The sequence below is a fragment of the Phacochoerus africanus genome, chromosome 15 (genome assembly GCF_016906955.1).
Source record: "Phacochoerus africanus isolate WHEZ1 chromosome 15, ROS_Pafr_v1, whole genome shotgun sequence".
In the NCBI taxonomy this organism is placed as follows: Eukaryota; Metazoa; Chordata; class Mammalia; order Artiodactyla; family Suidae; genus Phacochoerus; species Phacochoerus africanus.
Window position 1 is genome coordinate 70,278,050 of NC_062558.1, and position 27,530 is coordinate 70,305,579.

Here is a 27,530-nt window from a genome sequence, read left to right on the forward strand (position 1 = left end):
TAATGGTAGTAAGTATAATGATGTAAATTATACTATTGTTACTTAGTAACTTTTCAGTAATAATAAGCAGTGATTATTGAGAGCTCACTAAGAGGTAGGCAATGTCTTAAGTGCTCTATTCTTTAACTTAGTTGATTCCCACAGTAATCCTTATACCGAGGATACCATTACTATCCTCGCTTTACAGTTTGGAACAGAAGTGAAGAAAGTCTAAGTGAGTTTCCCAGTGACTCAGCAAGGAACTGGCTGATTCAGATATGTTCCTAAGAAGCTTTAGCCACCATGCTTCACTGCCTGGCTTTCAGACACATGTTCTACAGTCTGTTCTGCAGATGTAAGCTATGAGCATCTAGGAAATCAAACTTTTACCAATTCTCAAGCATTGAATATAAAAATAAAATGAAGTACATCTCAGAATTCAGAAATTAATTAACATCTTTGGAAGAGTTTGTGTGTGTGTGTGTGTGTGTGTGTGTGTGTGTGTGTGTGTGTTGAGGGTGGGGGCAGAAGAAAGCATTGTAGAAAAGAAGAAAAGTAGAGGAATATTGCCTCAGAAGTTGTTCCTCCCACCCTTAGAATTTCAGAGTTTATTTACCACTTCTTAATTTCACTTTTCTACTCTAAACAAACAGGTACCCTTTTTACTTCGATAATTCCATGACTAATATCAAGACCAAAAGTGGTATGCAGTGATTCTCTGCCCAACCAGAAATGCCCTCACTGTGAGGTCTCAAGGTAGAGGAAACCATTCCCCTCTAGATGCCTCCACTGCATTCTGATGCTCTTCTCCCTGTGATTTACAAAACCAGCTCCAGATCCAGCAGTCCCATCTGTGAAAGGCTGCCTGTATTGACAAGGAAAGTGCATAGCAAATGTTTTTCTCCTTAGGGAGATGACATACCCGGTCAGTTTTTCCTTCGGTCTGAACACTGGTGTGACTGCGGACCTCATGATCTTCTTCCAGGTCAGAAACATCCTCAAGTTCTTCAGGAGTCTATAAAAAGAAAGCAAAACTGCTGGTAGAAACGTAAAATGGTAAACAGTCTGGCAGTTTCTCAAAAAGGAAGCATAGAGTTACAAATATGACCTAGAAAGTCCATGCCTTAGGTAGGTGACCAAGAGATATGACATATTTGTATACATAAAAACTTGTAAACAGGTGTTCATAGTAGCACCAATCATAATAGCCAAAAAGCATATCTAGTGATGAATGGGTAAACAAATGTGGTAAATGCAAACAATGGAATATTACTTGGTGTAAAAAGCATTGAACTTCTAATACATGCTTCAATATGGGTAAACCTTGAAAATACTATGCTAGATGAAAAAGGTCAATCACAAAATACCTTATGATTCTATTTACTTGAAATTCTAGAATAGTCAAATTTATAGATAGGCATTGATTAGTGGTTCCTAAAGGAGGAAGTGGGGGAGGGGTTGGGAAGAGTGACTGCTAATGGGTATATGTGATTTTTTTTAGGGATAATAACAATGTTCTGCAATTAGTGGTAATGGTCACATGATCTTATAAATATACTAAAAATATTAAATTTTATGCTTTAAAATGGTGAATTTTGTGGTATATGAATTATATCCAAATAAATTTTAAAAGAAAAAGAAAGCAAAATAATCAGAAGGATGCTTTTCTCTGAGTAGCTAATTGGCTAACCACTAGGTGTGTACCACAAACCTAGGTGTTGACAGATGATACATAAATGAATGGAATAATTACCATTAAAACTAAATGATATCAAAACACCAAAAATTGAGAAACTAAATGTTCTAAGACCTTAAGTAATAAGTAATTTAACCTTAATCATAGTGTCTATTCTAAATAGTTACCCTACTTCCATTCCTTTTTTTCAGTTTTTCTGCTTAAACATCTCTTGCTCAGGGAGGTGCCTTGAACATCTACCCTAAACCAGATCAAGTTCCTCCAACAAGCATTTCCTGATGTCTTCTACCTTCACTGTCTTAAGACTTATCATACTTTATCATTTATATTTTATTTTTAAGGGAAAAACCCAGGAAAATGCCTGTGCTGATTTCTATAGTTATTACTTTTGTGTTCTGTTTTGAATTGTCCATATTTCATGTTTCCGTAAAGCTTTCCCAGAGTTCCCCTAAGTGGGCTGTGGGAATGTCATGTGTCTAGTTAAATCTTGTAATGGGTCCTGCTAGCCACTATGTTTTAAAATTAGAATCTCTGTAAGATCACACTGTTGGAACACACAAATTGGAGTTTTAAATCAGTAATGTGATCTAATTAGAAATGATGGTTTCATTTCCTATAGTATTGAGTCATCAGACTGTCTTGAAAAATTATTGAATAAAAACTTATTTTTTAAAAAAAGAACTGTTTATTATAACATTGTTTGATAAATTAGGAAGCCAATTGTTGAGCTGTCTATTCTTTGAGGTAAGGCTAGTGCTGCTCTGCTGACAATCACTTCCCCACAATCAAGTACATATATGTTTTTGAATGAATGAAGCAAAATGATCACTGATGGCCCAAAATATACTTGGATAGAAGCAAAACAAAACATACTGATAGCAGCAAGATACACTTGTCTTCACTGTACCTCAACTGTACTCCCACCTTCTGTATTTCAAACTAAAATGTTTTATTTGCTTTTCATTGTTTTTCTCAGTTCAAAGTTTCACTCCCTTAGTTTCACTGGGGCAATAATTTAAACATCAGTTATTATTACAAGCAGAGATACTTAACAAAAATTAATATTTTAGTTTATGGAGTTTCAGTTTAAAATAATGATTCCAGAGTTCCTTCTGTGGCACAGCAGGACTGGTGGCATCTCTGCAGTGCCAAGACTCAGATTCCATCCCTGGCTGGGCACAGTGTGTTAAAGGATGAGGCACTGATGTAGCAGATGAGGTGTAGGTCGCAACTGTGGCTTTGAATAGGAAATTCATATGCCCAAGGGAGGCCAAAAAAAAAAAAAAAAAATATATATATATATATATATATATATATATATATATATATAATCATTCCTTTGCTATAAAGCTCTGGTGAGAAATCCAAAATGAAAACATTTCAGTTTCATGAAAAACAACAAAAAGCAAAGTGGAAGGTCTCTTGGGTATACCTGGTTGTTAAAGAATGGAAAGGGGAGGACCTGCCTCTTCAGAACATCTCTAGTTTCCCTTAAACTCCAGGCTGCACACAGCCTGTTTATTTGTTTATTTTCAGGGCAGTGAAGATCCTTCTTTCACTTGGGGCTGCTCCAGACATGGATACTTGCAATGATTAGCTCACACTGTGGAGCACAACTACCAATGTCCTAACCACTAACAGCCTCAGATTCCTTCCCATCGTGAGTCTTTAACATGCACTTTCTTTGTTCTCTGACACTCACACTGAGCATCATCCATCACTTTTGCATGGATTTCAACAGACTCTAATTGGATACTAATATCCTCTCTCTCACCAAAGCCTCCAATGTGCTGAGTGATTGTTACCTATGAGTTCATCTCTATGTGCAGTCCTTCTTTGCTGCAAGTATGTGCAATTATGATCACAGGATCATTCACTCTCTCTTAGGTATTAATAGCGTGAGTTCACCATTAGGGAGATTCTACACAATTACATATTTCTTTATTAGCCATCTTTGTGTATTCTTCTGAAAGGATCTTTACATTTTCCCTTCTTGCTATACCGCCAACCCCTGTAACATCTGAGTAAGTTCAGTTGATCAAATTCCTTTTCCTGGGTCTTGTTGTTTTGCAACTGAAGACTGTCTGGTGCCCCTGCTGTGATCTTTTCTTTGTAAATACCTGTTGTTTATGTCTTGGGGTATACTTTATCATGTGGTGACATATAACTTCATCAATTCCAATAGTTTATTCAACTCAAATAAACTGACTTAGAAACCAAGAGCAACTGCTTCTGTCACAAGTCACAAAGTTGGTGATACTGAAGGAATAGATAAGCCTGCCATTCTCGCCCACATACTTCTGTGCATTTCTTTATCTTTAACATGGGGCTAATAGATTTTTTTTGCAAAGCCACCACAACTGACCTCTTCTTTTCATCAACAAAATCAGTAGGGGGTGTCCCAAAGATTTGCTGGCAGCATTTTGTATTCTGTAAGTCATGCAGTTGGATGGTATTGTAAAATTAAAAGTTAAATACACAATGTTATAGTTTAAATTAAGAAAGGAAGATTAAGAAACAAGAAATTGGAGTACTCTGATCACTTTTAAGGTGTACATTAACTCCTTCTTGATGAAGACAATAATAGAAAGAACAAGTATTTAATAGGAAGGAGGGAGAGTTGCTACCCTATATCGAACACTCATAAAAATAGCTGGCTTTACTCATCTAGTAACATAGCTGCTTAACAATGCTGTGTATCAATTTCTGCTGTACCACAAAGTGTATACACACACACATACATATATATATACATATACACACATACACACACATATACATTCCTGTTCTTATATTATCTTCCATCATGGTCTATCCTAAGAGGATGTAGTTCCCTGTGCTATCTGATAGGACTTCATTGCTTATCCATGAGACCAACTATCTTAGATCAATGTCCTATAGCAGAAAGACACTATATTGTTGAGTAATACCAACCTGCTTTTGAATTCTGACCCTCCAATTAGAAATTATGGAACTTTGGACAATTTGTGTGCCAATTTAAACTTTAGTTTCCCTAGGAAAAAATTTTATATAACAACCTAACCCTGAAATTTGTTGTGAGACTCAGCTTTACTTAGATGCTTTGAGAAAGATATAAGCCCATAGACACAGCTGGGGTTCAGCAAAAGTTGTTTCTTTCTGTCTAGTGTTTGTCCTCTTCCTCCACCACTTATCTTTCATCCCATTACAAAACTGCATTTTTTATAAAACTTTTATAGCAATTTGAATACCTCCAGTTTACTCCAAATCTGCTACTCTGGGTTGACTTGATCCCTACTAGCTTCCTCTAGTTACAGTCACCTGATTGTGAGTACATAATGTCATTGTGCTGATAGGGTATAATATAATTCCCTATACACTTCTTTCTTCTCAATTCCAAGTAAAGATCTCTCTCTCTCTCTGACTCTCTTTCTCTTTCTCTCTCTCTCTTTGGTAGTTTTAGGGCCACACTCACAGCATATGGATGCTCCCAGGCTAGGGGTCAAATTGGAGCCATAGCTGCCGGCCTTTGCCACAGGCACAGAACTGCCAGATCCAAGCTGCATCTGCGACCTATGCTGCAGCGTGTGACAATGCCAGATACTTAATCCACTGAGTGAGGCCAGCGAATGAGCCCTCATCTTCATGGATAGTAGTCAGGTTCTTAACCCACTGAGCCACAATGGGAACTCTGTAAAGATATCTTTTGACCTGATTTTAATCATGTATAAGAGTAAGAATATCTCTTAAGCTGCCTCTAATGAAGATATATTCTAATATAGATTCTGAGGGAAATGGAATTAATTATCCTTCTCTAAGCTGGACTGCCTCTAAATCAGACCAATAGGAAGCTGCCCCCCCCCAGTGGAAAAAGTGATAATAAACTTGTTATTACTCATTTATTTATCAATATCAGAATTCAAGATGACCATTTCATCTTTTCCTATTTTAATTCTTGCTTATTGTGAAGCATTCCTTAGGCAACCTATAGTGATTTGAAGTAAGCTTAATTTCCTCACCTTTAAATGCCAAAAATATTACCTAATTCTTGTGAAGCTAAAATGAGATAATGGACTGGAATATTATTTAGTGACTATAAAATACTGAATGTTAAATACTGTTTATTATAAATTATTATTACAGTACTTTAAGATCTCTATTTATGTAAAAGAGCACAGAAACCAGTATAGAACTTGAAAATATTTAAGCTAATGTTTGTATAAAAACAGAGCCTGCAATATACAGTAGTGGTACATTAAACTTCAGGGTCACAATGAATTGGTGTTTTGATATCTATATTATATTAAATATATATTTATTTACTAAAGTGTAAATATGTGCATTTATATTACTCCCCCTCACCCTGAGGATCTCAATGCTTTAACAGACTTTTTGTCATTAATTCTTTCAGCATCCTTTGTGAGATAGGCAGGCAGTATTATTAAACCTTAAAATTCACTTGCACAGAAGGTTTAATAATGAAGTATATGAAAGTAAGTGTGAGTCATAAAACAGCAAAAATAAGGAAGGGGAAAGAGAGGTAGAGAGAGAGTGCACATGTACTTAGGAGGGAAAGAGAGAAATTTTAAAAAGGAATGGAGGAAGGAAGGTAAGGAGAGAAGGTGACAAGAAGGAAGGAAGAGAAAAAAGAAAAGAAAAAGGATAAAAAACAGTCTAGGAAATAGGAGTTATGCTTGTCATTTTCTCCTTAGACTTTAGGTTGAATTCTAAATAGTATGTGTAATTTAATCATAAATCACACTTCTCTGATTATCTGTTAATGTCTTACTATAATCAAATAACTGCCATATAGTAGTGGTCTGACACTCAGAGAAGGATGCTATGAATAGTCTTCTGAAACAGGGAGCTGCAATGACATGTCAGTGGGATTATCCTAGCTGAGCTAATAACATAGGATGATTTTGGAATGTCAGGGTGGAGAGTCCAGAATTAAAACATGTTTTAAAAAGAGGAATAAAAGAATGGATATGTGTATTATGTATAACTGCATGCTTTGTTGTACAGAAGAAATTATCACATTGTAAATCAACTATACTTCAATAAAACTTTAACAATGAAAAAATAAAACAAAGAGGAATAGATATGTCAATAATACAAATAAAATAATAGGAAAATAAAAAATGCTCTTGGTTGAATCCACATCCATGTGCACATGTACTTTTTCTACTCCTCAAATATGCTCACTCATCAGTTCATTCCAGAGAAAGCTCTTTGGCTCCTAGTATCTACTCTTTCCCTGCCTGGCATGCTCCTCCTTCAGCTTTTATAGAGCTAGATCCTTCTCACCATAGGGTTCAGATGTCCTATAAGCAACTGTATCCAGTCTTTCTAGCCAGGCCATCTAAAGTTAACACTTTCCAGTATCAAAAGATACATAGAGAAAAGTGACAACAACCTAAAACCTATGGGACACAGCGAAATCAGTAGTGAGAGGGAAATTGATAGCAATACAATCTTATCTCAGGAAACAAGAAAGATCTCAAATAAGCAACCTAACCTTTACCTAAAGCATCTAGAGAAGGAAGAACAGGAAAAGCCCCCAAATCGTAGAAGAAATCTTAAAGATCAGAACAGGAAAAAATGAAATAGAGATAAAGAAAACAATAGAGAAGATCAATGAAACCAAAAGTTTGTTCTTTGAAAATATCAACAAAATTGACAAAACTTTAGCCAGAATCAACATGAAAAATAGGGAGATGTTTCAAATCAAAAGACTTGGAAATGAAAAAGAAGTTACAAGTGACACCACAGAAATATCAAGTATTATAAGAGACTACTATAAACAACCATATGCCAGTAAAATGGACAAAGTAGAAGAAATGGACAGATTCTTACAAAGAAGCAAGCTTTCAAAGCTGAACCATGAAGAAAGAAAAAATATGAATAGACCAATCACAAGTACTAAAATTGAAAATGTGATTTAAAAACTTCAATAAAACAGGAGTTTCTGTTGTGATGCAGTGGAAATGAATCCAACTAGGAACTATGAGGTTGAGGGTTTGATCCCTGGCCTCACTCAGTGGGTTAAGCATATGGTGTTGCAGTGAGCTGTGGTGTAAGTCACAGATGTGGCTCAGATCTCGTGTTGCTGTGGCTCTGGTGTAGGCGGGCAGCAGCAGCTCTGATTAGACCCCTAGACTGGGAACTTCCATATGCTGAGAGTGAGGCCCTAAAAATACAAAAGGCAAAAATAAAATAAAATAAAATAAAAACTTCCAAAAAACAAAAGCCCAGGACCTGATGTTTACACTGGCAAATTTTACAGAGAAGAGTTAACGCCTATTCTTCTGAAATTCTTTCAGAAAATTGCAGAGGAAGGAACACTCTCAAGCTCATTCCTGAGGCCACCATAATCCTGATACCAAAACCAGACAAAGATACCACAAATAAAAGGAAAGAAAATTACAGGCCTATATCACAAATGAACATAGATGCAAAAATCCTGAACAAAGTATTAAAAGATCAAACCCAAGTATATAATAAAAGGATCATTCACATGATCAAGTGGGATTTATCCTAGGGGTGCAGGGATTCCTCAACACCTAAAAATCAATTGGTGTGAGACACTGCATCAACAAACAAGAATAAAAGCCATATGAACATTTCAATAGATGCAGAAAAAGCTCTTGACAAAATTCAACATTTATTTCTGATAAAAATAAAACTCTCCATACAGTGGGAATAGACTGAACCTACCTCAACATAATAAAAGCCATTTATGACAAACCCACAGCTAACATCATTCTCAATGGTGAAAAACTGAAAGCATTCCCATTAAGATCAGGAACAACACAAGGATCTACACTTTCACCACTGTTATTCCACACAGTTTTGGAAGTCCTATCCATGGAAATCAGAAAAGAAAAATAGAAAAGGAATCAAAATTGGAAAAGAAGAAGTAAAACTATCACTGTTTGTAGATGATAAGATACTATACCTAGGAAATCCTAAAGACACTGCCAGAAAACTGTTACAGCTCATGAACAAATTTGTGAAATTTGCAGGATACAAAATTAATACACAGAAATCGATTGTATTTCTATATATTAACAATGAAATATCATAAAGAGAAATGAGGGAAACCATCCCATTTACCATAATATCAAAAAGAATAAAATACCTAGGAATTAACCTGCCTAAAGAGACAAAAAAACCTGTACTCTGAAAATTTTAAGACACTGTGGGAAGAAATCAAAGATGACACAATCAAATGGAAAGCTACCATGATCTTGGATTGGAAGAGCCAATACTGTCAAAATGACTATACTACCCAAGGCAAGCCACAGATTTGATGCAATCCCTATCAAATCACCAATGACATTCTTCACAAAACTAGAACAAAATATTTTAAAATTTGCATGGAAACACAAAAGACCCTGAAAATCAAAGAAATGCTGAAAAATAAAAATAGAAATAAAGGAATTAGGCTTCCTGACTTTAGACTATATTACAAAGCTACAGTAATCAAAATAATATGATACTAGCACAAAAACAGAAATATAGATCAAAGGAACAAGATATAAAGCCCAGAAATAAACCCAAGCACCTATAGTCAACTAATCTATGACAAAGGAGGCAAGAATTACAGTGAAGGAATGACAGGCTCTTCAATAAGTGGTGCTGGGAAAATCAGCCAGCTACATGTAAAAGAATGAAATTACAACATTCTCTAACACTACATACAAAAATAAACTCAAAATGAATTAAAGGCCTAAATGTGAGGTTAGATACTATAAAACTCTGAGAGGAAAACAGGCAGAACACTTTAACATAAATCACAGCAATATCTTGTTTGATCTACCTCTTAGAATGATGACGATAAAAACAAAAATAAAACAAAGAGACCTAAGTAAACTCTAAAGCTTTTGCACAGCAAAGGAAACCATTAAAAAAAGACAACCCAGAGAAAAGGAGAAAATCGTTGCAAACTATGCAACCAACAAGGGCTCAATCTCCAAAATATACAAACAACAAAAAAATAAACAACCCAACTAAAAAATGGGCAGAAGACCTAAAGACACATTTCTCCAAAGAAGACATATGGATGGCCAGTAGGCACATGGAAAGATGCTCAGAAAAAGGCAAATCAAAATTGCAATGATATATCAACCTACACTAGTCAGAATGGCCATCATTAATAAATCTACAAATATCAAATGGTGGAAAGGAGGTAGAGAAAAGGGAACACTCTTACACCATTGGTGGGAATATAAATGGTTACAACCACTTTGGCAAACAGTATGGAGGTTCCTCAGAAAACTAAATATAGAACTACCATATGATCCAGCAATCCCACTCCTGAGCATACATCTGGAGAAAATTTTCATTCACAAAGATACATGCACCCCTATGTTCATTATAGCACTACTCACAACAGCCAAGACATGGAAACAATCTAAATGTCCATAGACAGAAGAATGGATTAAGATGTGATACATATATATCATGGAATACTACTCAGTTATAAAGAAGAATGAAACAATGCCATTTACAGCAATACGCATGCTATGAGAATGTTTCATGAAATGAAGTCAGAAAGAGAAAAGACAAATGCAACATGATATCACTTATATGTGGAATCTAAAATGTGGCACAAATGATCCTATCTACAAAAATAAACAGATCAGGGACATGGAGAGCAGAATTGTAGTTGCAAGGGGGGAGGAGAGGAGGAAGTGGGATGGGTGGAAAGTTTGAAATTGGTAGATGCAAACTATTACTTTTAGAATGGATAAGCAATGAGGTCCTACTGTACAGCACAGCACTATCCAGTCTCTTGAGGTAGAACATGGAGGAAAATAGTGTGAGAAAAATAATGTATGTATATTTATGATTGGGTCTCTTTTCTGTACAGCAGAATTTGGCACAACATTGTAAATCAAATACACTTTAATAAAAAAAATAATAATAAAATTCAGAGTTCCCATTGTGGCTCAGAGGTAATGAATCCAACTAGTATCTGTGAGGATGCAGGTTCAATCCCTGGCCTCATTCATTGAGTTAAGGATCTGGTATTGCCATGAGTTGTAGTATAGATAGGCTTGTATCTGGCATTGCTGTGGATGTGGTATAGGCTGGCATCTGCATCTCCAATTCGACCCCTAGCCTAGGACCTTTCATATGGCACAGGTGTGGCCCTAAAAAGCAAAAAATAAATAAAATAAACCATCTCCTCTACTTCATTTGTTATATACCCTTTATGCTTTTTCTTTAGCCCATTTGTTATGATTGTAACCTGAAAATATATTTTCTTCCTTTTTTTTTTGGAGAGGAGAAATGTTTTTGTCTTGCCCTATTAGAACATAACATCTATAACAATAGGGATGCTGTCTGTCTTGTTTACCATTCTGAGCACCCAAAAGAGTATATACTAGGTGTTCAGTAAAAATATTCTAACTGAATAAGGGAATACATGACTTAACAACAAGTAAGCTTTGGTTTTGTTTTTTTTTTTTTGTCTTTTTGCCTTTTTCTAGGGCCGCTCCCACAGTATATGGAGATTCCCAGGCTAGGGGTCTAATCAGAGCTTTAGCCACCGGCCTACACCAGAGCCACAGTAACGAGGGATCCGAGTCGTGTCTGTAACCTACACCACAGCTCACAGCAACGCTGGATCCTTCACCCACTGAGCAAGGCCAGGGATCGAACACGCAACCTCAAGGTTCCTAGTCGGTTTTGTTAACCACTGCGCCACAACGGGAACTCTAAGCTTTGGTATTAATGTCAGAGAAAATCTTGGGAATATCCCATTAGGCGTGTAATACAGATATAACTAAGACTTGAAAGAAAATGTCATTATCTAAATTCAGACCACAGTTTCAAGTCTCACCAGGACCCTGTGCCACAAACTCGTCATGGAAGCAGTAGGTACTAAACCTAAAGGAGCTATACAGTCTAGGACCATGGGCATTTCACTGGCAATCAGTGTGGAAAAATGACAAAAGATTGTTGGGTCTCTCTGATGCCCTGATATAAGTCTAAGTCTCTAGAAAAGAGTTTCTCAAACTTGGCGCTATTGAGATCTTTCTCTGACTAATTCTGGTTTTAAGAGTCTGTCTTGTATTTTGTGGGATGTTTAGTACCAACCCTAGCTTCTACTCACCACATGCAATAGGAAGCTCTCAAGTTGTGACAGTCAAAAAAAAAAAATATATATATATATACACACACACACACACACACTCACATATATATATAAAAATACATATACAACATATACATGTATAAAATACGTGTGTGTGTGTAGTGTGTGTGTGTGTGTGTGTGTATCCAGACATCTCCAAATGTGCCCTGGTGGAAAGGGCAGGAAATCATCCCTGTTTGAGAACTGCATCTCCAGAACATGGGTTCACCTGGCCCATCAAAGATGGTAGGGGTAAGTGACCTTATGCAAGGGGTAAGGGGGAGGCTCAATAACTATGTTTAAATTTCCCAAGAGCAAAGTTAAAAACTTGGTTGACTTAAGGACTATAAAAATAAAAAGGATTTTTTTTCTGGTACATCTGAATTTATGAACTGAAATCCATATCCCATATAATACTACTACGGTTTTAAGACAGAAGAGGACACTCCTTATTCACTTTAGTATTAACCAAACAACTGAAGAAACCATATTAAATTATAAAATAAAAATAAAATTATAAACTTTGTTACAGCCTTAACAGCAGCACTTAACTGTTGCTTTAATTCTGGAGTACTTGGACTTTTATTCATAATGATGAAATTATGACCTAAAAATATACAGTGATAGTCCAAGTTTGCTTGATCAGCAATTAAGAGTTTAGGGGTAAAAAGTCATCTCAACTAACATATTTGAGTAGCTATTTTTATGTATATAAAAATGGGCTTATTATGTTAGATTCTGGGGATTGTGAGACAAATAAAACCTAATTTTTACCCTTAGGAGAGATACGGGGTAAAGATATTAGACAGAAATAAAAAAAAACCAACCAACAAACAAACAAAAAAAAAGACAAAAAACAAACAAAAAAATGAAACAAAAAACCTCCCTAGAGTTGTATGGTTTGAGGCGACATGGAGAAATTTCCCTAGAATTGTCTGGCAGGAATTGGGAGTGAGTGTCAAGTACTCCCAGTTAATCTGGGAAGATATTCCTTGTACTTCACTTGTTGAGAACTCAGCTTCTTCAGAAGGAAAGGAAAGGACAGAACTCAATGACTTATAAAATTTCATTAAGTTTTACAATTTGCTCTGTAAGTCTATGGTAGGTTTGGTTACAATGTACCTGGAGAGAGAATGAACTTTTTTTTTTTTTTAAAGAAAATTTTGAATTTGCATGAGACTTTTCTTTTAAAATGCTGAACACAATTTTAGGTCACAAATCTCTTTTGAATTACTAACCTCTGAGGAAGTTAGAAACTACCTTCTAAACTTGTTTTGTCTGAGAATACATAGGAAAATGTTAGGGTTCTTCATAAGTAGTAATTGAGGACACCATTGAGAATAGTGGCAGTGCAATTACTCTCATTGTTCTATAGATGGAAGGTGTGCTGTGGCTGGAAACAATGCAATCATAAAACTAGGAGCAGTAGTAGAGGTAGAGGTGATCATGATGGTGCCAGCAGTGGTATTAACAGCAATAGAAATAGCAGCTGCAATGGTGGCAGTGGTGGCAGCAGACAGCTAATAACTCCTAGGTATAAACACCATTACCATGAATATCAGACAAATTTTCCTCCATAAGTGAGGAAAATATCACCTTTTTTCTCAAACTCTATGCCAGACAACCTCTACAGACCTGATTGTGTGTTCTAATTCTAGGAATAGACAGTGAAAGAGAGGTTATCTACTTAAAAAATTTTTTTTCAAAAAAACTATTCTAAAGATGTTAAAATAAGAGTTTCAGAGAATACCTAATAGCAAGGAAAACGCACTCAATAGTCTTAACTGAGTGTATGCATTCATATATATTCTACTTATATAAAACATAATGCATATATATATGAGAAAAAGAAAGTGTAGAGTGTTATATGTGATTTTTCTTTATAAATGATTTGTTTCTAAATTTTTATGATATATATCTATTATGTTCATCATCTGGAAAAAAAAACAATGAATATTAAAATAAAATCTGCTTAAGGAGTTCCCTTTTTGGCTCATTGGTAATGAACTCAACTAGTATCCATAAGGATGTAGGTTTGATCCTTGGCCTAGCTCAGTGGGTTAAGGGATCTGACACTGCTGTGAGCAGTGGTGTAGGTCACAGATGCAGCTCAGATCTGGTTTTGCTGTGGCTATGGCATAGGCTGGAGGCTACAACTCTGATTCAATCCCTAGCCTGGGAAATGCATATGCTGCAGGTGTGGCTCTAAAAAGACAAAAAAATAAAAGAAGGAAAATCTGCTTAAGATTGAATGTGCCATTTCAAGGACATGGTAACAATGAAAAAAAAAATTGCAAAACTCACTGCACAGGAGCAGAGCTGGCCTTGTCACTTTGCAATAGGTCTATCAATTTGAAATTGATGTGGACACAGATAAAAGCTTTCAATAGGTGAGAGGAAAATTGCAGTGTATGTCTTTATTATCAGAGCATACACTTAAGACTGATAGCCGATATGGAGAACTATCCCTTACTGGGGCTCTATGCTATTCTCGCGTGTTGCGTGGTCTCCTTTTCAGCTCTGTGGATCCATTAAAGCAGCTGTTTTATTCATACATCACTTTATCAGTGTCCTGGAAACCCGTTTTACAGAAATGTTCTATAATAAAGATTTTTGTATGAAAGAAGATTTTTGTATGACTTTCCAGCAGGGATATATATATTTTTAACCTATAGAAATCTTTTACTTTTAGAAATTGTTAGTTGGCTAGGTGTAATATCAATGGCCCTAACCAAATTCATCCATCTAGATTTGCAAAGTGATCCCAGACATAGTCATAAAGTCATAAAGTATAAAGCTTGCTATGTTCCAGTCTTTGATATTATGTAGGGCTAAGCAGGATATCCACAAATGACACTCCTATTTCACACTGAACTAAAAAAATGGGAAAATCTGAAAGAAGTTACATGTTACTAAGGAGATGTTTCTCAATAAAACAGTAATTCAGATCTATATTTGACTTTTGAACATATTATTCAGGGCTATTGGATTGAAGTTTGCTTTATGGGACATAAGAATTCCCTACACTAGTAGAATAAAGTTGCCTAAGTTGGCAGCTTATATATATAATAGAACACTAGAATGCAGCAAAACAAATATTTGGACAACCTCTAAGGAAGAATTATGCACTCTATAAAAGGGATTTTTTTTAAAGTCCCCAAACTAAAAGGCCTGTTTGTAGAAGCAAGTGAATACATCATTGTTGAAGATGTAGTCAGGTGTAAGAGGCTGTGCAACTAGCTCATGGAAAATGCATTCTCCTGTTTCTACACAGCCCTGTCCTGATCAATGAAATTAGGAAAAGAGGTAGAAGCAAACCTAGTGGGGGAATTAGATTTAAAAATTGCATGTGCTCCTTAACATGCTAAACATATGCATGTCACGGAATCTAGTCACACCACTACTAAGTCTTTACCCAAGAGAAATAAAAGCATATAGTGTATGTAAAATACTTGCACACAACTCTTCAGAGCAGCTTGTTTTGCAATCGTCAAGTAGCAGGAATGACCCGGATATTCATCAACATGGAGTGACATTGCAGATTATATGGCCATTCAATGGCATATTATTCAATTAGAAAAAGGAATGGATGGAGTTCCCATTGGGGTGTAACAGGATTGGCAGCATCTCAAGAGCAAGGATGTAGGTTCCATCCCAGCACAGTGGGTTAAAGGATCCAGCATTGCTGCAGCACCATAGGTTGCAATTGTGGCTCTGATCTGACCCTGGCCCAGGAACTCCATATGCTGTGGGCCAGCCAAAAAAGAAAAAGAGAAAAAAAAAAGAAAAGAAAAGAAAAAAAAGAAAAAAAAAGTCATGGATTTCTGATACAACTAATAACTTGGAGGGATCTCAAAATAATTGTGCTGAGTGAAGAAAGTCAAATAAGAGTACAGACTATACAAGTCTATGTATACAGCATTCTAGAAATTCAAATCAATCTATAGTAACAAATCAAACTGGACTGTGAAACCAATTGAGGTCTTCAGTAAGGAGTGATTAGAACAAAAGGTCATAAGTAAGTTTTAGAGTTTGATGTATATATTCCTTATCTTGATTGTGGTGATAGCTTCGGGGTTAAATATGTATGTCTATAATACATATCAAAATTCATGCTTTAATATGCACAGTTTATTAAACATCAATAATACATTGGCAATGTTGTCAGAATTTGCATCTAATTATTCAAATGCATATCTAGACATATACCACGTAAAGTAACAATTGTTTGCTTAATCCAAGACTATGATTTCATCAGAGACCAGATAATGTGAAGTTCTGTTGAATACATACATGAAAGAAGTAATACTGCAAATTCAGTTTTAATCAGTTAATATCTTTCTTTTTTGCTGTTTAATAAAATGGACTTCAATATCTAGTAAGGGAGTGCATACTTAATAAAAAAGTTAAATTTTTGTTATCAATGTTAAATGTTCAGTTCACAGACAACTTATCCAGGGGTCATTTCTAGGGGTGCTTAGAAATAATAAACACAGCTTTTGTAAGAATAATACCAACTGCAGGCTTTTAAGCATAGATTCTGAATGTTAAAAGATTGCTGATAAGAATGGTAAGATATTATAACAGCAAGGTGATTTTTCTATCATTTAACTGTGTTTATATAATATCAAACTAAGCTTTATACTTTTTTTTACTTTATTCAATGTAATGGTTTTCAAAATAACTTTTGTAGTAAAATTCCTTTATTAAATGAGTGTAAAGAATGCTAATATTAACAACAATACAGAGGGGCAGTATGCAATGATTCTGACTAAAGCATAAAGCAGTGAAGAAGGGGTGTGTGTGCTCGCACATGCCCACACCCAGGCCCACACGCACACATGCGTAGTAGTGCAAAGCCTGGAGAGTCAGGCCTCCCCTTTGCCCATCTTTAACACAGTCTGGAGAATAATTCTACTCACATTTACCACTCAAAAATCATAGCTTAGGTACCACTATGCTTTGACTTTAGAGAGTCTAAGCCCCCATGTTTAGCCTTACAGAATTGAAGATAATTAATTATATACCTTCACTTCCTCTTGAATATGATTAATGTGACTATATGTTTAGCTCATTTAAAAATACAACAGTAAAATAAAATAGCAATGACAAATGTTCACTACAGTAAATACGGGGACATCTACTGTATTTCATGTACTTTACTCATGTGTTTCTCCCTCTGAATTTATCTGGGAGTAGTCTTATATGTCACCACGGTCATGTTGCACATATGTAGGTAAAAATATTGTTTTCAAAACCTACTCAGGCTGTCTTTGAATGAACAATATTCAAGTCTCACCTATTTGTAAGACTGAAGTTATATGCTAACTAAAACTAAGAATAGCATGTGCTATATATAAAGCCAATAATTCTTTTTATAGCCTGATGAAAATAAATCCTAAGTACTCTTCAGCAGAACAATTTTTCTTAGTTTTCAACTCTCACTTTTTATTCATTTTTATCTATTTAGGGCCACACTGCAGCATATGGAAGTTTCCAGGCTAAGGGTTGAATAAGAGCTATAGCCGCAGGCCTATGCCACAGCCACAGCAACGTAGGATCCAAGCCATCTTCAACCTACATCACAGCTCATGGCAATATTGGATCCTTTAACCCACTGAGCAAGGCCAGGGATCGAACCTGCATCATTATGCATAATAGTTGGGCTCGTGAGCCACAACAGGAACTCCTCACCTTTTATTCTTATCTTCTCACTTATTCAAAGTAATTGAGCATGATGGTCTTTTTTTTTTTTTTTTTTTCCCTAACATAGTTCTGTCTTAAAAACTTTTCCCTGTAGATCTTATCCACCAGCCAGAAACCAGAAATAACCTTTGGTCTCTGGACAGGTAAAATCATTTTCAAAATAGTTTTACAGTGAGAGAGAAGACGTACTTTAGAATAGGATCCCTGTTATCAAGGTGGCAATAAGAAAAAGTATGCATGTTCTGAGAGAATCTGCCAGGTTTAATTTAATTGAACACAATGACTGCGAGGGTTGTGTGTGGGTGTGTGTGTCTGGGGGTGTGTGTGTGACACTATTCATTATAAATGTATAGGATAACAAACATTACTTTTTATTAAAATTTAAAAGGAAAAACTTGAAATAGAGATTCTATTCATAAGATATTTACGGGTTACTATGTATGAAGTACAGCAGAGAGAGGTGTTACGGGACTGTTATAAATTACATGAGGTTACCATCTTCATGAAACTAAGGCGATATAGTCTAAAGTCTGTGTACTGAGTTTTAGTCAAATTTTCATGAGTATTGAAATATTTTATTCCCATTCTCATATCAACATACGCATTTGCACAGTGGAAAAACTTTGATTCATACAAAATGCCCTGCTTGATTTGTTTCGTTAGATGGTACTGAGATGGCCAGGACCTGGGACCCTTTGCTGCAGTGGCTTCAACGCTTGCACCTGGACAAACATCTCAAAAAACAATATACAAAGAAACCATAGGGGACTAAAAATAACTGCATACATGTGTGGATGGGGCAAATTATTGGCAAGAAGATACAAAAATCCTAAAAACCCAACTGCCACTTACAAAAAGCGAAGAGCAAAAGCAGAGTATTGGAAGCAAAAGCAGGGTACTACACATGCACCCTGCACACAATACCACCAAAGGAGTGGGCAGGCCACCTAGGCCACCCCTCTGGCCAGATCCCTGGACCTTCCCCTACCTTTGTGCCATAAAAAGAACTAGCTTGTAAGCCTCTCTGAGGGAACAACCAAGAGAACCTGTTTGTTGTTGCTTCTCCACCGCCAGCATCCCGTGCAGTTGGGGTCCCCATAAAGCACTGCCTATTATTTCCTGTCTGCCCACTTATCAATTTCTACTGATTAAGAAAGCCGAGAGCCCCAGGACAGTAACACTACAAGCAGACACTTATTACACTCTCACTAATATTTACAGATTGCTTCCTACTAAAGTGAATCATACAGATGCTCTGCAAGATTTTCCATGATCTTATGGACAGGATACTTTTTTTCCTTCTAAATACAGCTTTCACTTTAGAGCTCAACTCTAATACTTTGTATAATTAAAATAATAATAATTTAGGTATTATATTTTAAACTGAGTGAGAATTAAGTTCAGCATTTGGGGGCAATAAGTCAGAAAAACTAGGTTCTCATCTTTGCTTGTCCTTCATTCATTTACGTTCTCACTGAATAAGTAATTCATTAAAATGCCAAAGGTATTGCCTCATCTATTAGGAAAATATGTATATATTCTGTGACCCTAGAAAGTTATTTGGTACTGGGCTTCATGTACTAGAGATAGCTTCCCTTGCCTTCTTCATTTTCTTCTCATTATCTTTGAGATGCTTTTATGGTCAACTCAGGTAAGGACTACAAATTTAAATCTGTATACATAATGTAAAATATTCCTTTCATTTTTATGTGAAACTAGTTTTATAAAGCCACTTTCAGAGATCATAGGTTTTCACTAAAACTTTCTCTTTCTTCTCTCTATCCTAAGATGCAGTATAGGAAATAAATTAAAAATTAAAACCATGCATACTGGAATGAAAATAAATAAATTCCAGGCCTGATATACACCATAGGTTAGTTGTGGGTATTGGGAGAGTCTATCAAACCCCCTCAAATTTTTTTTTTCTTTCTAGGGCTGTACCTGCAGCATATGGAAGTTACCAGCTAGGTAACAGCTACAGCTGCCAGGCTACACCACAGCCACAGCAACACCAGATCCCAGCTGTGTCTGCAACCCACATGGCAACACTGGATCCTCAATCCACTGAGCAAGGCCAGGGATTGAACCCGCATCCTCATGGATACTAGTCAGGTTTGTGACCACTGAGCCACAACAGGAACCCCCTCAAACTCATTCAGTTTTGATGTACCTATCTTATAAGGCTATAATAAGAAATATATGAGGAAGTAATATGAAGTATTTGAAATAATGTTAAGACAATAAACACTCAAATAAACACTAGATATCATTCCATGCTAACTTTTGTCAAGAAATATTAGCTATTATGCCTAATTAATATTGTGTTGAAATGCTAAATAAAGAATATTAGACTAAGAGTTAGAAGATTTGTCCTGGCTCAATCACTTACTGACTAGATAATATCAATCATGTTATTTTTAACCACTAGAGTCAAAATCCTTTATTCTACAAAATGGAATTCATTTTATCTGAAAACACTTGAAAGTCTAAATGAGTAAAGTATAATAAATTATTCAAGTATGTTATAAATATCAGAAGACAGCTGTGAATATTATTAAAATATTGTTAAGTTGCATCACCGTCTACGTTCCCTCACAGTTTATTAGATAGTTGAAAACACTCAGAAGAACCAACTTCTAAAGAAACTAAGTTGGGCTCAGACTGAGAAAATTTGAGATAATTTTAAAAAAAGATAGCTTCTCTTTAAAAGGCATACTGAAGGTGAAAAAAGACTCCAGAGAGGGCAAGAAAGCATCAGAGACCTAAAATGATGTGAGAAGTGGTTCAGAATAGGAGGAATTGCAACCTACTCATGATCACCTAATGCAAGTGGAAGTATGCAAATGAAACTGAAAACAGCCTAAGTGAAAAGGCCAATAGTTTTCATACATTTTGTTCTTCTCTCTATGGAGTACATTTTCCATATAACACCTAACTCAGATATCACATGTAGGACATGACATGCAGACATGATTTATTGAGGTGAGAAAACAGAAACCCCAACCACTAATGTCCTCTCTTTCACCAGCCAGATTTATTTCTTTGGAAGACTCAGTAAAACACAGTAGTTCAAGAAGTAGAGGTCAACAGTTAAAATTATGTCGGGTTTCTTAATTGAACAAAGATCTTTATTAGCCTTTGGCCTAATTTTGGTAATTCATAGTTAAACGGTGGAGATTAAAAATCACTAAATATTACTGCTTATAAATCTCTACATCTAAGTTAAAACACAGCTGGTTGCACCTAGATAGAGGGACTTCTTTCAGCTCTAACTTCAAAACAAAAACAAAAACCTTCAAAGTTCTTTGATTACACGTCTTCTTAAGTATTACCTCAGTTTAATTTTTATTCAACACACACATATATATACAAACATATATTTGTATGCACATTACATATACTAGCTTAATATGACTGTTACTTCACATTTCAGAAGAGATTAATATTCTTGGAACGATCATGTAAAAAAAAAGTTGAAATTTAATAACTCTGAAATATTTGCCCTACAAAAACCAGTGAAATTGTATTACAAAGGATTTACATGGTCATTCTCCATCCATTTCAAATTAGAATCTAGTATATGTCATAGTTTTTTAATTAACCACATAAACAACATTATAGACTTCAATATTTTTGTTACAAAAGTGCCCATGAATGACAAAGAATTGATTTTAAATATGATACTATCTTTCTTTCTATGCCAATAACCTAAATCCAATTTTTATTCCAGTCAGAGCATCTGCTCTGTATGGCACATCTCCAAAGAGTTCCAATTCTTCTAAATGACTCCTGGCATTTAAAAATCCAAGAACAGAAACTAGGTGTGCTCACTGTAGCTAAGGCATCATTGTCCCAAGTCCTTTTAGTGAATGGAAATAGAAAACTATTTTTGAAGATCATGACTCCATACTCACAAACAGTACACCCACCCAAACATACACACAAATAACAAGACAAAATGGAATATACTCCAGGAATTCTAAAATATTCTGATATTAGGAATTACAATAACATAATTCACCATATTACCAGATATAAAAGTAAAAAAAAATGATTTCTCCAGATACACTGAAAAGCCTTTGACAAAATCCAATCCTTTTTCCTAATTAAAGCATTCAATAAAATACAAAGTTTTAAACTACTTCCTTAATATGCTACACCTACTATAGCTCTCAAATTGGCATACAGGTTAAAAATGCCACAGATATTCCCACTAAAGTTAGGAACAAGGTGAAATGCCAATTGTCTCTACTACTTAACAGTGAGAAAATAATCATAATTATTTGGCAAGATTAGGAATAAACACTTTCTATTCACAAGTAATATGATGTTGTTATAACATGAAAACCAGAGACTCAAATAATACCTAATCAACAAAATAAAATAACTCATGAGACTTCTGATATTCAAAGACCTTATAAGTTGCCCTCACTGTAAGAAAAAAGCAGAATATGGAATTGTCACTGTGGCACAGTAGGTTAAGGATCTGCCAGTTACTGCAGCCACCCTGGGTGGTGGCTACTGTGGTGTGAGTTTGATTCTTGGCTCAAGAATTTCCACATGCCATAGGCGAGGCCAAAAAAAAAAAACAAAAAACAAAACAAAACTGAAAACAACAGATTTTTCCTAGGTTCATCAGAAAATTGAGGTCACAGGACAAACTTCTACTCCAAAACCGTAAAAGAAAGGTAAATAACATGAAGAGAAACTCAACCAAGAAAAGCTTACCTGGAGCAGGGCTGCAGGAGTTGTAACTGGTAGAAACACTTTCATGGTAACTTTTATCAGTTGCTGAAGGCTGAGGGGGAACTACCATGAAAGTGAGAAATTCCTGGGGGTCATAGCCTTAAGGGGCCCAATACACTTTCAAGAGCTTTACCTCCAAAAACTCTATCTGGTTCTCATGGTGAAACTCTAAGGGAGAAAAAAAAAACCTCAGGTCTTTAGGAGGAGAGGGAGAAGAAAAAACATTTTGAAGTATTCCTAGAGAATCTGTTAGGTGCTTTCTCTCTCCAGCTCTTTAACTTGGAAGAAGGGAAGTTACTGAACTCTGGCTCCCTCTAAGTTTCCTGGATCACCTAGTATGGAGTCAGGAATTAGAAACACTTGTGAAGCTCACTTCCCAGGTACAGGCCTACTAAAAGACTCAGATTTAATCACCCCTATACCATTACATTAAAATAAAGGCTTCATATAATAACAGTGGATCACAGATCAGAGTACTGCAAAGGGCAGACTCTAGTAAGAAATCCAGTGACAACAAAGACATAACAGGTACAACAGAGGAAACAAGGCGCTGGCACCAAGACTACATCAAATGATAAACACAGCACAACTTCTTGGAAGATGAACATAAAACCTCACATTAAATACCCATGTATTTCAATTCCTAAACCCATGTCAAACTCTCAGTAGAAAATTATGAAGCACAATAAAAGGCAAACCAAAAACATAACCTGAATGGACAAAGCGAGTGTCAAAACCAGATTCAGATGATTTAAAAAATAACTATTCTGGAGTTCCCAATGTGGCTCAGTGGGTTGAGAACCCCACACAGTGTCCATAAGAATCTGAGTTCTATCCCTGACCTTCCTCAGTAGGTTAAGCATCCAGCGTTGTTGCAAGCTGTGGCATAGGTGGCAGATGTGGCTCGGATCTGTTTTGTTGTGGCTGTGGCATAGGCCAGCAGCTGTAGCTCTGATTCAACCACTAGCCTGGGACTTCCATATGCCACAGGTGTGGCCTTAAACATAAAATAAATATTTAAAAAAATTTTTAAAATAACTATTCTTATCTAAAAAGTAAAAGGTGCAATAACTGATGGAAAATGTAAGCAGAGAGATGAAAACTAAGGATGAATGAAAAGGAAATGCAAAAATTCAAAACATAACAAAAATGAAGCATTCCCTAGATGAAATCATCAGTAGATTAGACACAGCTGAAGTACGAATCAAATGTGCTTGAAATCATATCCGAAGGAACTTCCCAAATTAAGATGCAAGGAGAAAAAAATTTGAGGAAAAACACAAAACATCCAAGAACTGAGGAATAATTAGAAAAGGTGAAATAAGCAGATAATTAGAGAAAGAGAAGAAAGAGAAAACAGCAGAATAAACATCTTAAGTGATAATGGCTGAGAATTTTCAATAATTAATGACAGATGGAGTTCCTGTCATGGCACAGCAGAAACAAATCCAACTGGGCACCATGAGGTTGTGGGTTTCATCCCTGGCCTCGCTCATTGGGTTAAGATCCGGTGTTGCCATGAGCTATGGTGTAGGTTGCAGACATGGCTCGGATCCCACATTGCTGTGGCTGTGGCATAGGCCGTCAGTTGCAGCTCCAATTAGATCCCTAGCCTGGGAACCTCCATATGCTGAGAGTGTGGCCCTAAAAAGACAAAAGACAAAAGACCAAAAAAAAAATTTATAGAGCAAACCAAAAATCTTAGGGATCACTACACAGGATAGACCTAGGCATGTCACATTCAAATTGTTGGAAACCAAAAGTAAATAAAACAAATCTTGAAGAAGTTAAATGGATGAAACTCTTTCTCTATAGAAGAAAAAAGGATAAGAATTTCAACTTATTTCTTCTCAGAAATCATGTGAGGAAGAGGAGAGTGAAACATTTAAGCTATTTACTAAAATAAAAATGAAACAAACAAACAAAAAAACTCCACTAACCCAGAATGTTACACATTGCAAAATTATCCTTTGAAAACGAAGAAAAAATAAAAAGTTTTTCAGACAAGCAAAATAGGATATTCATTACCAGCAGATCTACTGTTTGAGAAATGTTAAAAGAATTCCGTCAGGGAGAAGGGAAATAATATTTATTGAAACTTAGGTCTAAATAAAGAAAAAGTGAAGAATAGGCTAACATAAAAATGAAGTTTACAGTGGAGAAAACACAACTTCAGCCAAGGGATAAATGCCAGCATCAACGGGGATGCATAATGTTGATAGTATGGACCCTGGAAATGATGTGATGAAAACAGCACTTTATCTCTGCGATCTTCCTCCAAAAATCACATAGCCCCAGCATAATCATAAGAAAAGCCTCAGAAAAATCCCAACAAAGGGGCATCCTACAAAACACCTGATCAGTATTCCTTAAAACTGTCAAGATCCTCTAAAAACAAAGAAAGTCTGAAGCCACATTTGTGACAGCCATGAGGAGCCTAAGGAGACATGACTGTTAAATGTAATGTGTTATCCTAGATATAATACTGAGACAGGAAAAAAAAAAAGAAAGGCAAGGTAAAAGCTTAGGAAATTTGAATGAAGTGTGGACTTTAATTAACAATAAAATGTAGCAGTATTTGTGGCTGTGGCAGAGGCTGGCAGCCACAGCGCCTATTCAACCGCTAGCCTAGGAAACTCCATATGCCACAGGTGCAGCCCTAAAAAGATAAAAGACCAAAAAAAATTATAATAATGTAGCAATACTAATTTATTCATTTTAATAAGTTTGATATTAATATATTAATAATAAGGGAAACTGGGTATGAGCTATATGGGAAATCTTAAGGCAGAGAAAATAATAGTAGGCTTATTTAGGATAATTCTTTATGTATTTTACCAATTTAATTATAAAAGAGCTTCATTTCCAGAACTTATATACAATGATCAAACCTTGGATTTTGTTTTGTTTGGGTTTTTTTTTTTTTTGGTCTTTTTTTTTAGGGCTACACCCACAGCATATGGAAGTTCCCAGGCTAGGGGTCAAATCGAAGTGATAGCTGCTGGCCTATGCCACAGCCACAGCAACTGAGGATTGAAGCCACATTTGTGACCTACAACACAGCTCATGGCAATGCAAGATCCTTAACACACTGAACGAGGCCAGGGATTGAACCTGAGTCCTCATGGATACTAGTTGAGTTCATTACCACTAAGCCATAAGAGGAACTTCAAACATTTAGATCTTTACATATTATTCTCTCTCTTAATGAAAATAATTTAAAATGAATCTTCATTTATTTAAAGTTTCTAATTTCTCTACTAAATGACCAGAAGAGGCAAAGTTTCCCTCAGTTTCCTTGTTTTCCTCTGCCCTGTGTGATCTTTTCCCTCCTGACTGAAAGAAAGAAATTCTAAAATCTGACAGATTAGCAATGAAACCTTTTACACCATTTCCTGAGATTCATCTCAGATTTATGGCCATACACTTAGAGATATCATGATGCAGAAATGTTGGGCAAGAAATAAAACTGTATTTTCCCCTTTCTTACTTCAGTGGAGTACAATTTCCATTTATTCACACAGTATTTCCTCACACAATATGTTCTTCAGACCAAAAGCTATAAATCTGAAAATATTTATAGGCAAGACTACCCCTGATGCCATTTACACCTTGCTGGCATTTTGTTCCAGTTCCTGGAGCCAGTCATATCTCATATGAATGGTGTACAGCATGTACTGACTTAGATTTTCCTCTGAAACGAAAGGTCCTCCTGTAAGTGAGCCAGACCCTATGGGGCTTTCCCAGAATAGACCCCCAGCCATGTCCTCCACCTTTGTCTGTATAACAACAACAACAAAAATTTAGTCAAAGAATAAATTTAATCAGAGACGTGAGAAAATGCAGAAAGAAAGGAAAACAGTCAAGCAAGACAAAATAATAATAATTTAGCCATTCAACAAACTCAAGGACTTTTAGTCCTTCCTCAAGGACTATAGATAATATTCTGAGGCATGTCCTTGGAAATTTTTACAGATACGAAACCCCTACCAGTTGGACAAGTTAACAGTATGCTACCCACAAGCAGGTTTACCCAAGACTGGTTGAAAGCAAAAAAACACTGATGGTGTTGACTCCCATTTACCTCACCACCAACCAATCAGAAGAATGTCCATGAGCTGATCACAGCCTCCTCCTTGAACCATTATATAAGAATCCTCACTACCCCCTCACCACCACCCAGTGAAGCACAGTTTTGAGCACACTAGCCTGCTGTGGCCCCCCTTTTGCCTGGCAAAGCAATAAAGCTCTTCTTTTCTACTTCACTCAAAACCCAGTCTCCACATTTCCATTCAGCACTGGTGAACAGAGGCTGAGTTTCAGCAACACTCCTTTGACTATCTCAATTTGATTTACTATTAATATCACAAACATGCCAATGAATTAAAAGAAAATCTGTCTATAAGTGATCAGAGTTTACCCAAATTTAGGTTTTCTGGGTTTTATGTTAGTTTTAAATTTTGAGAATGAAAGGTTCCATTTTCCCTATCTATGTTTCTGTAAAGAATATTTAAAACAATTATATTATAATATTTCTCATGCTGTAATAGAGAAGCATAATGGTCCTTCTCAATGTGGTCACATATTTGGCAAGCAAAGGTCATGGAGAGACACTGCAAGCATCTCACAGCTCTAGGTGGAACTCAGAGACAGCAGGACCAGTCTTGAGTCATCCCTGAGTTGATGATTGGATCACGCAAGGATGGGATATCCTGGGCTGAACTCTGGAAAAGATGTTTCATCTTCTTCCTAATCTTTTTCATAGTAATTTAGTGAGGGACCTAGTAATTTAGTGAAGGTGGAAGGGGCATGTTGCAATAGGGGATTTTATGGTTCTGAAAGGAGCCTTATTAGTGAATACAAGGACCCTGCAATTACGTGATGCATGTCCAGGGTGTTGCCTAACAATCCTTAAAGTACTGATGGCCTTTAGGAGAATTGATGTTCTGAGCAGTTACTCCTTTGTGAGCAGGATACAGACCAATATTCCCGCTCCCTCACTGCCAGGCAATACAAAAAGACACTTGGATTTCTAAAGAAAGAGGTCCTATATATTATGCCTATCTTTCAAATTTTCACACCAAAATCAGAGAGCTAGAAGAAGTGTGATTTTTTTTTTAGTTAAATCCCCTCCTATTTCCAATTATTTCCAGAGAAGTATAGTGAGAACCAATCAACTCTGACAAGGAAATTTAATTTTTTAGAGATATTTTAAGGGTGTGAATAATCCAAAAGCAAGGCAGAGAATAAAGACAAAAATTCAGTGTCCTCACATTTTAT

At 36.0% G+C, this 27,530-nt stretch overlaps 1 protein-coding gene across 1 annotated transcript in view; it reads right to left on the minus strand.

Moving 5' to 3' along the window:
• The window catches only part of LOC125116320 (catenin alpha-3), a gene marked incomplete at its 5' end in the record, with an annotated part of 829,627 nt that overhangs the window by 205,978 nt on the left and 596,119 nt on the right, over positions 1-27,530 (minus strand). The window contains one exon of the mRNA XM_047761436.1: positions 902-994. Coding sequence (XP_047617392.1) covers positions 902-994 — 93 coding nt within the window. The remainder of the gene's footprint in view (positions 1-901; positions 995-27,530) is intronic.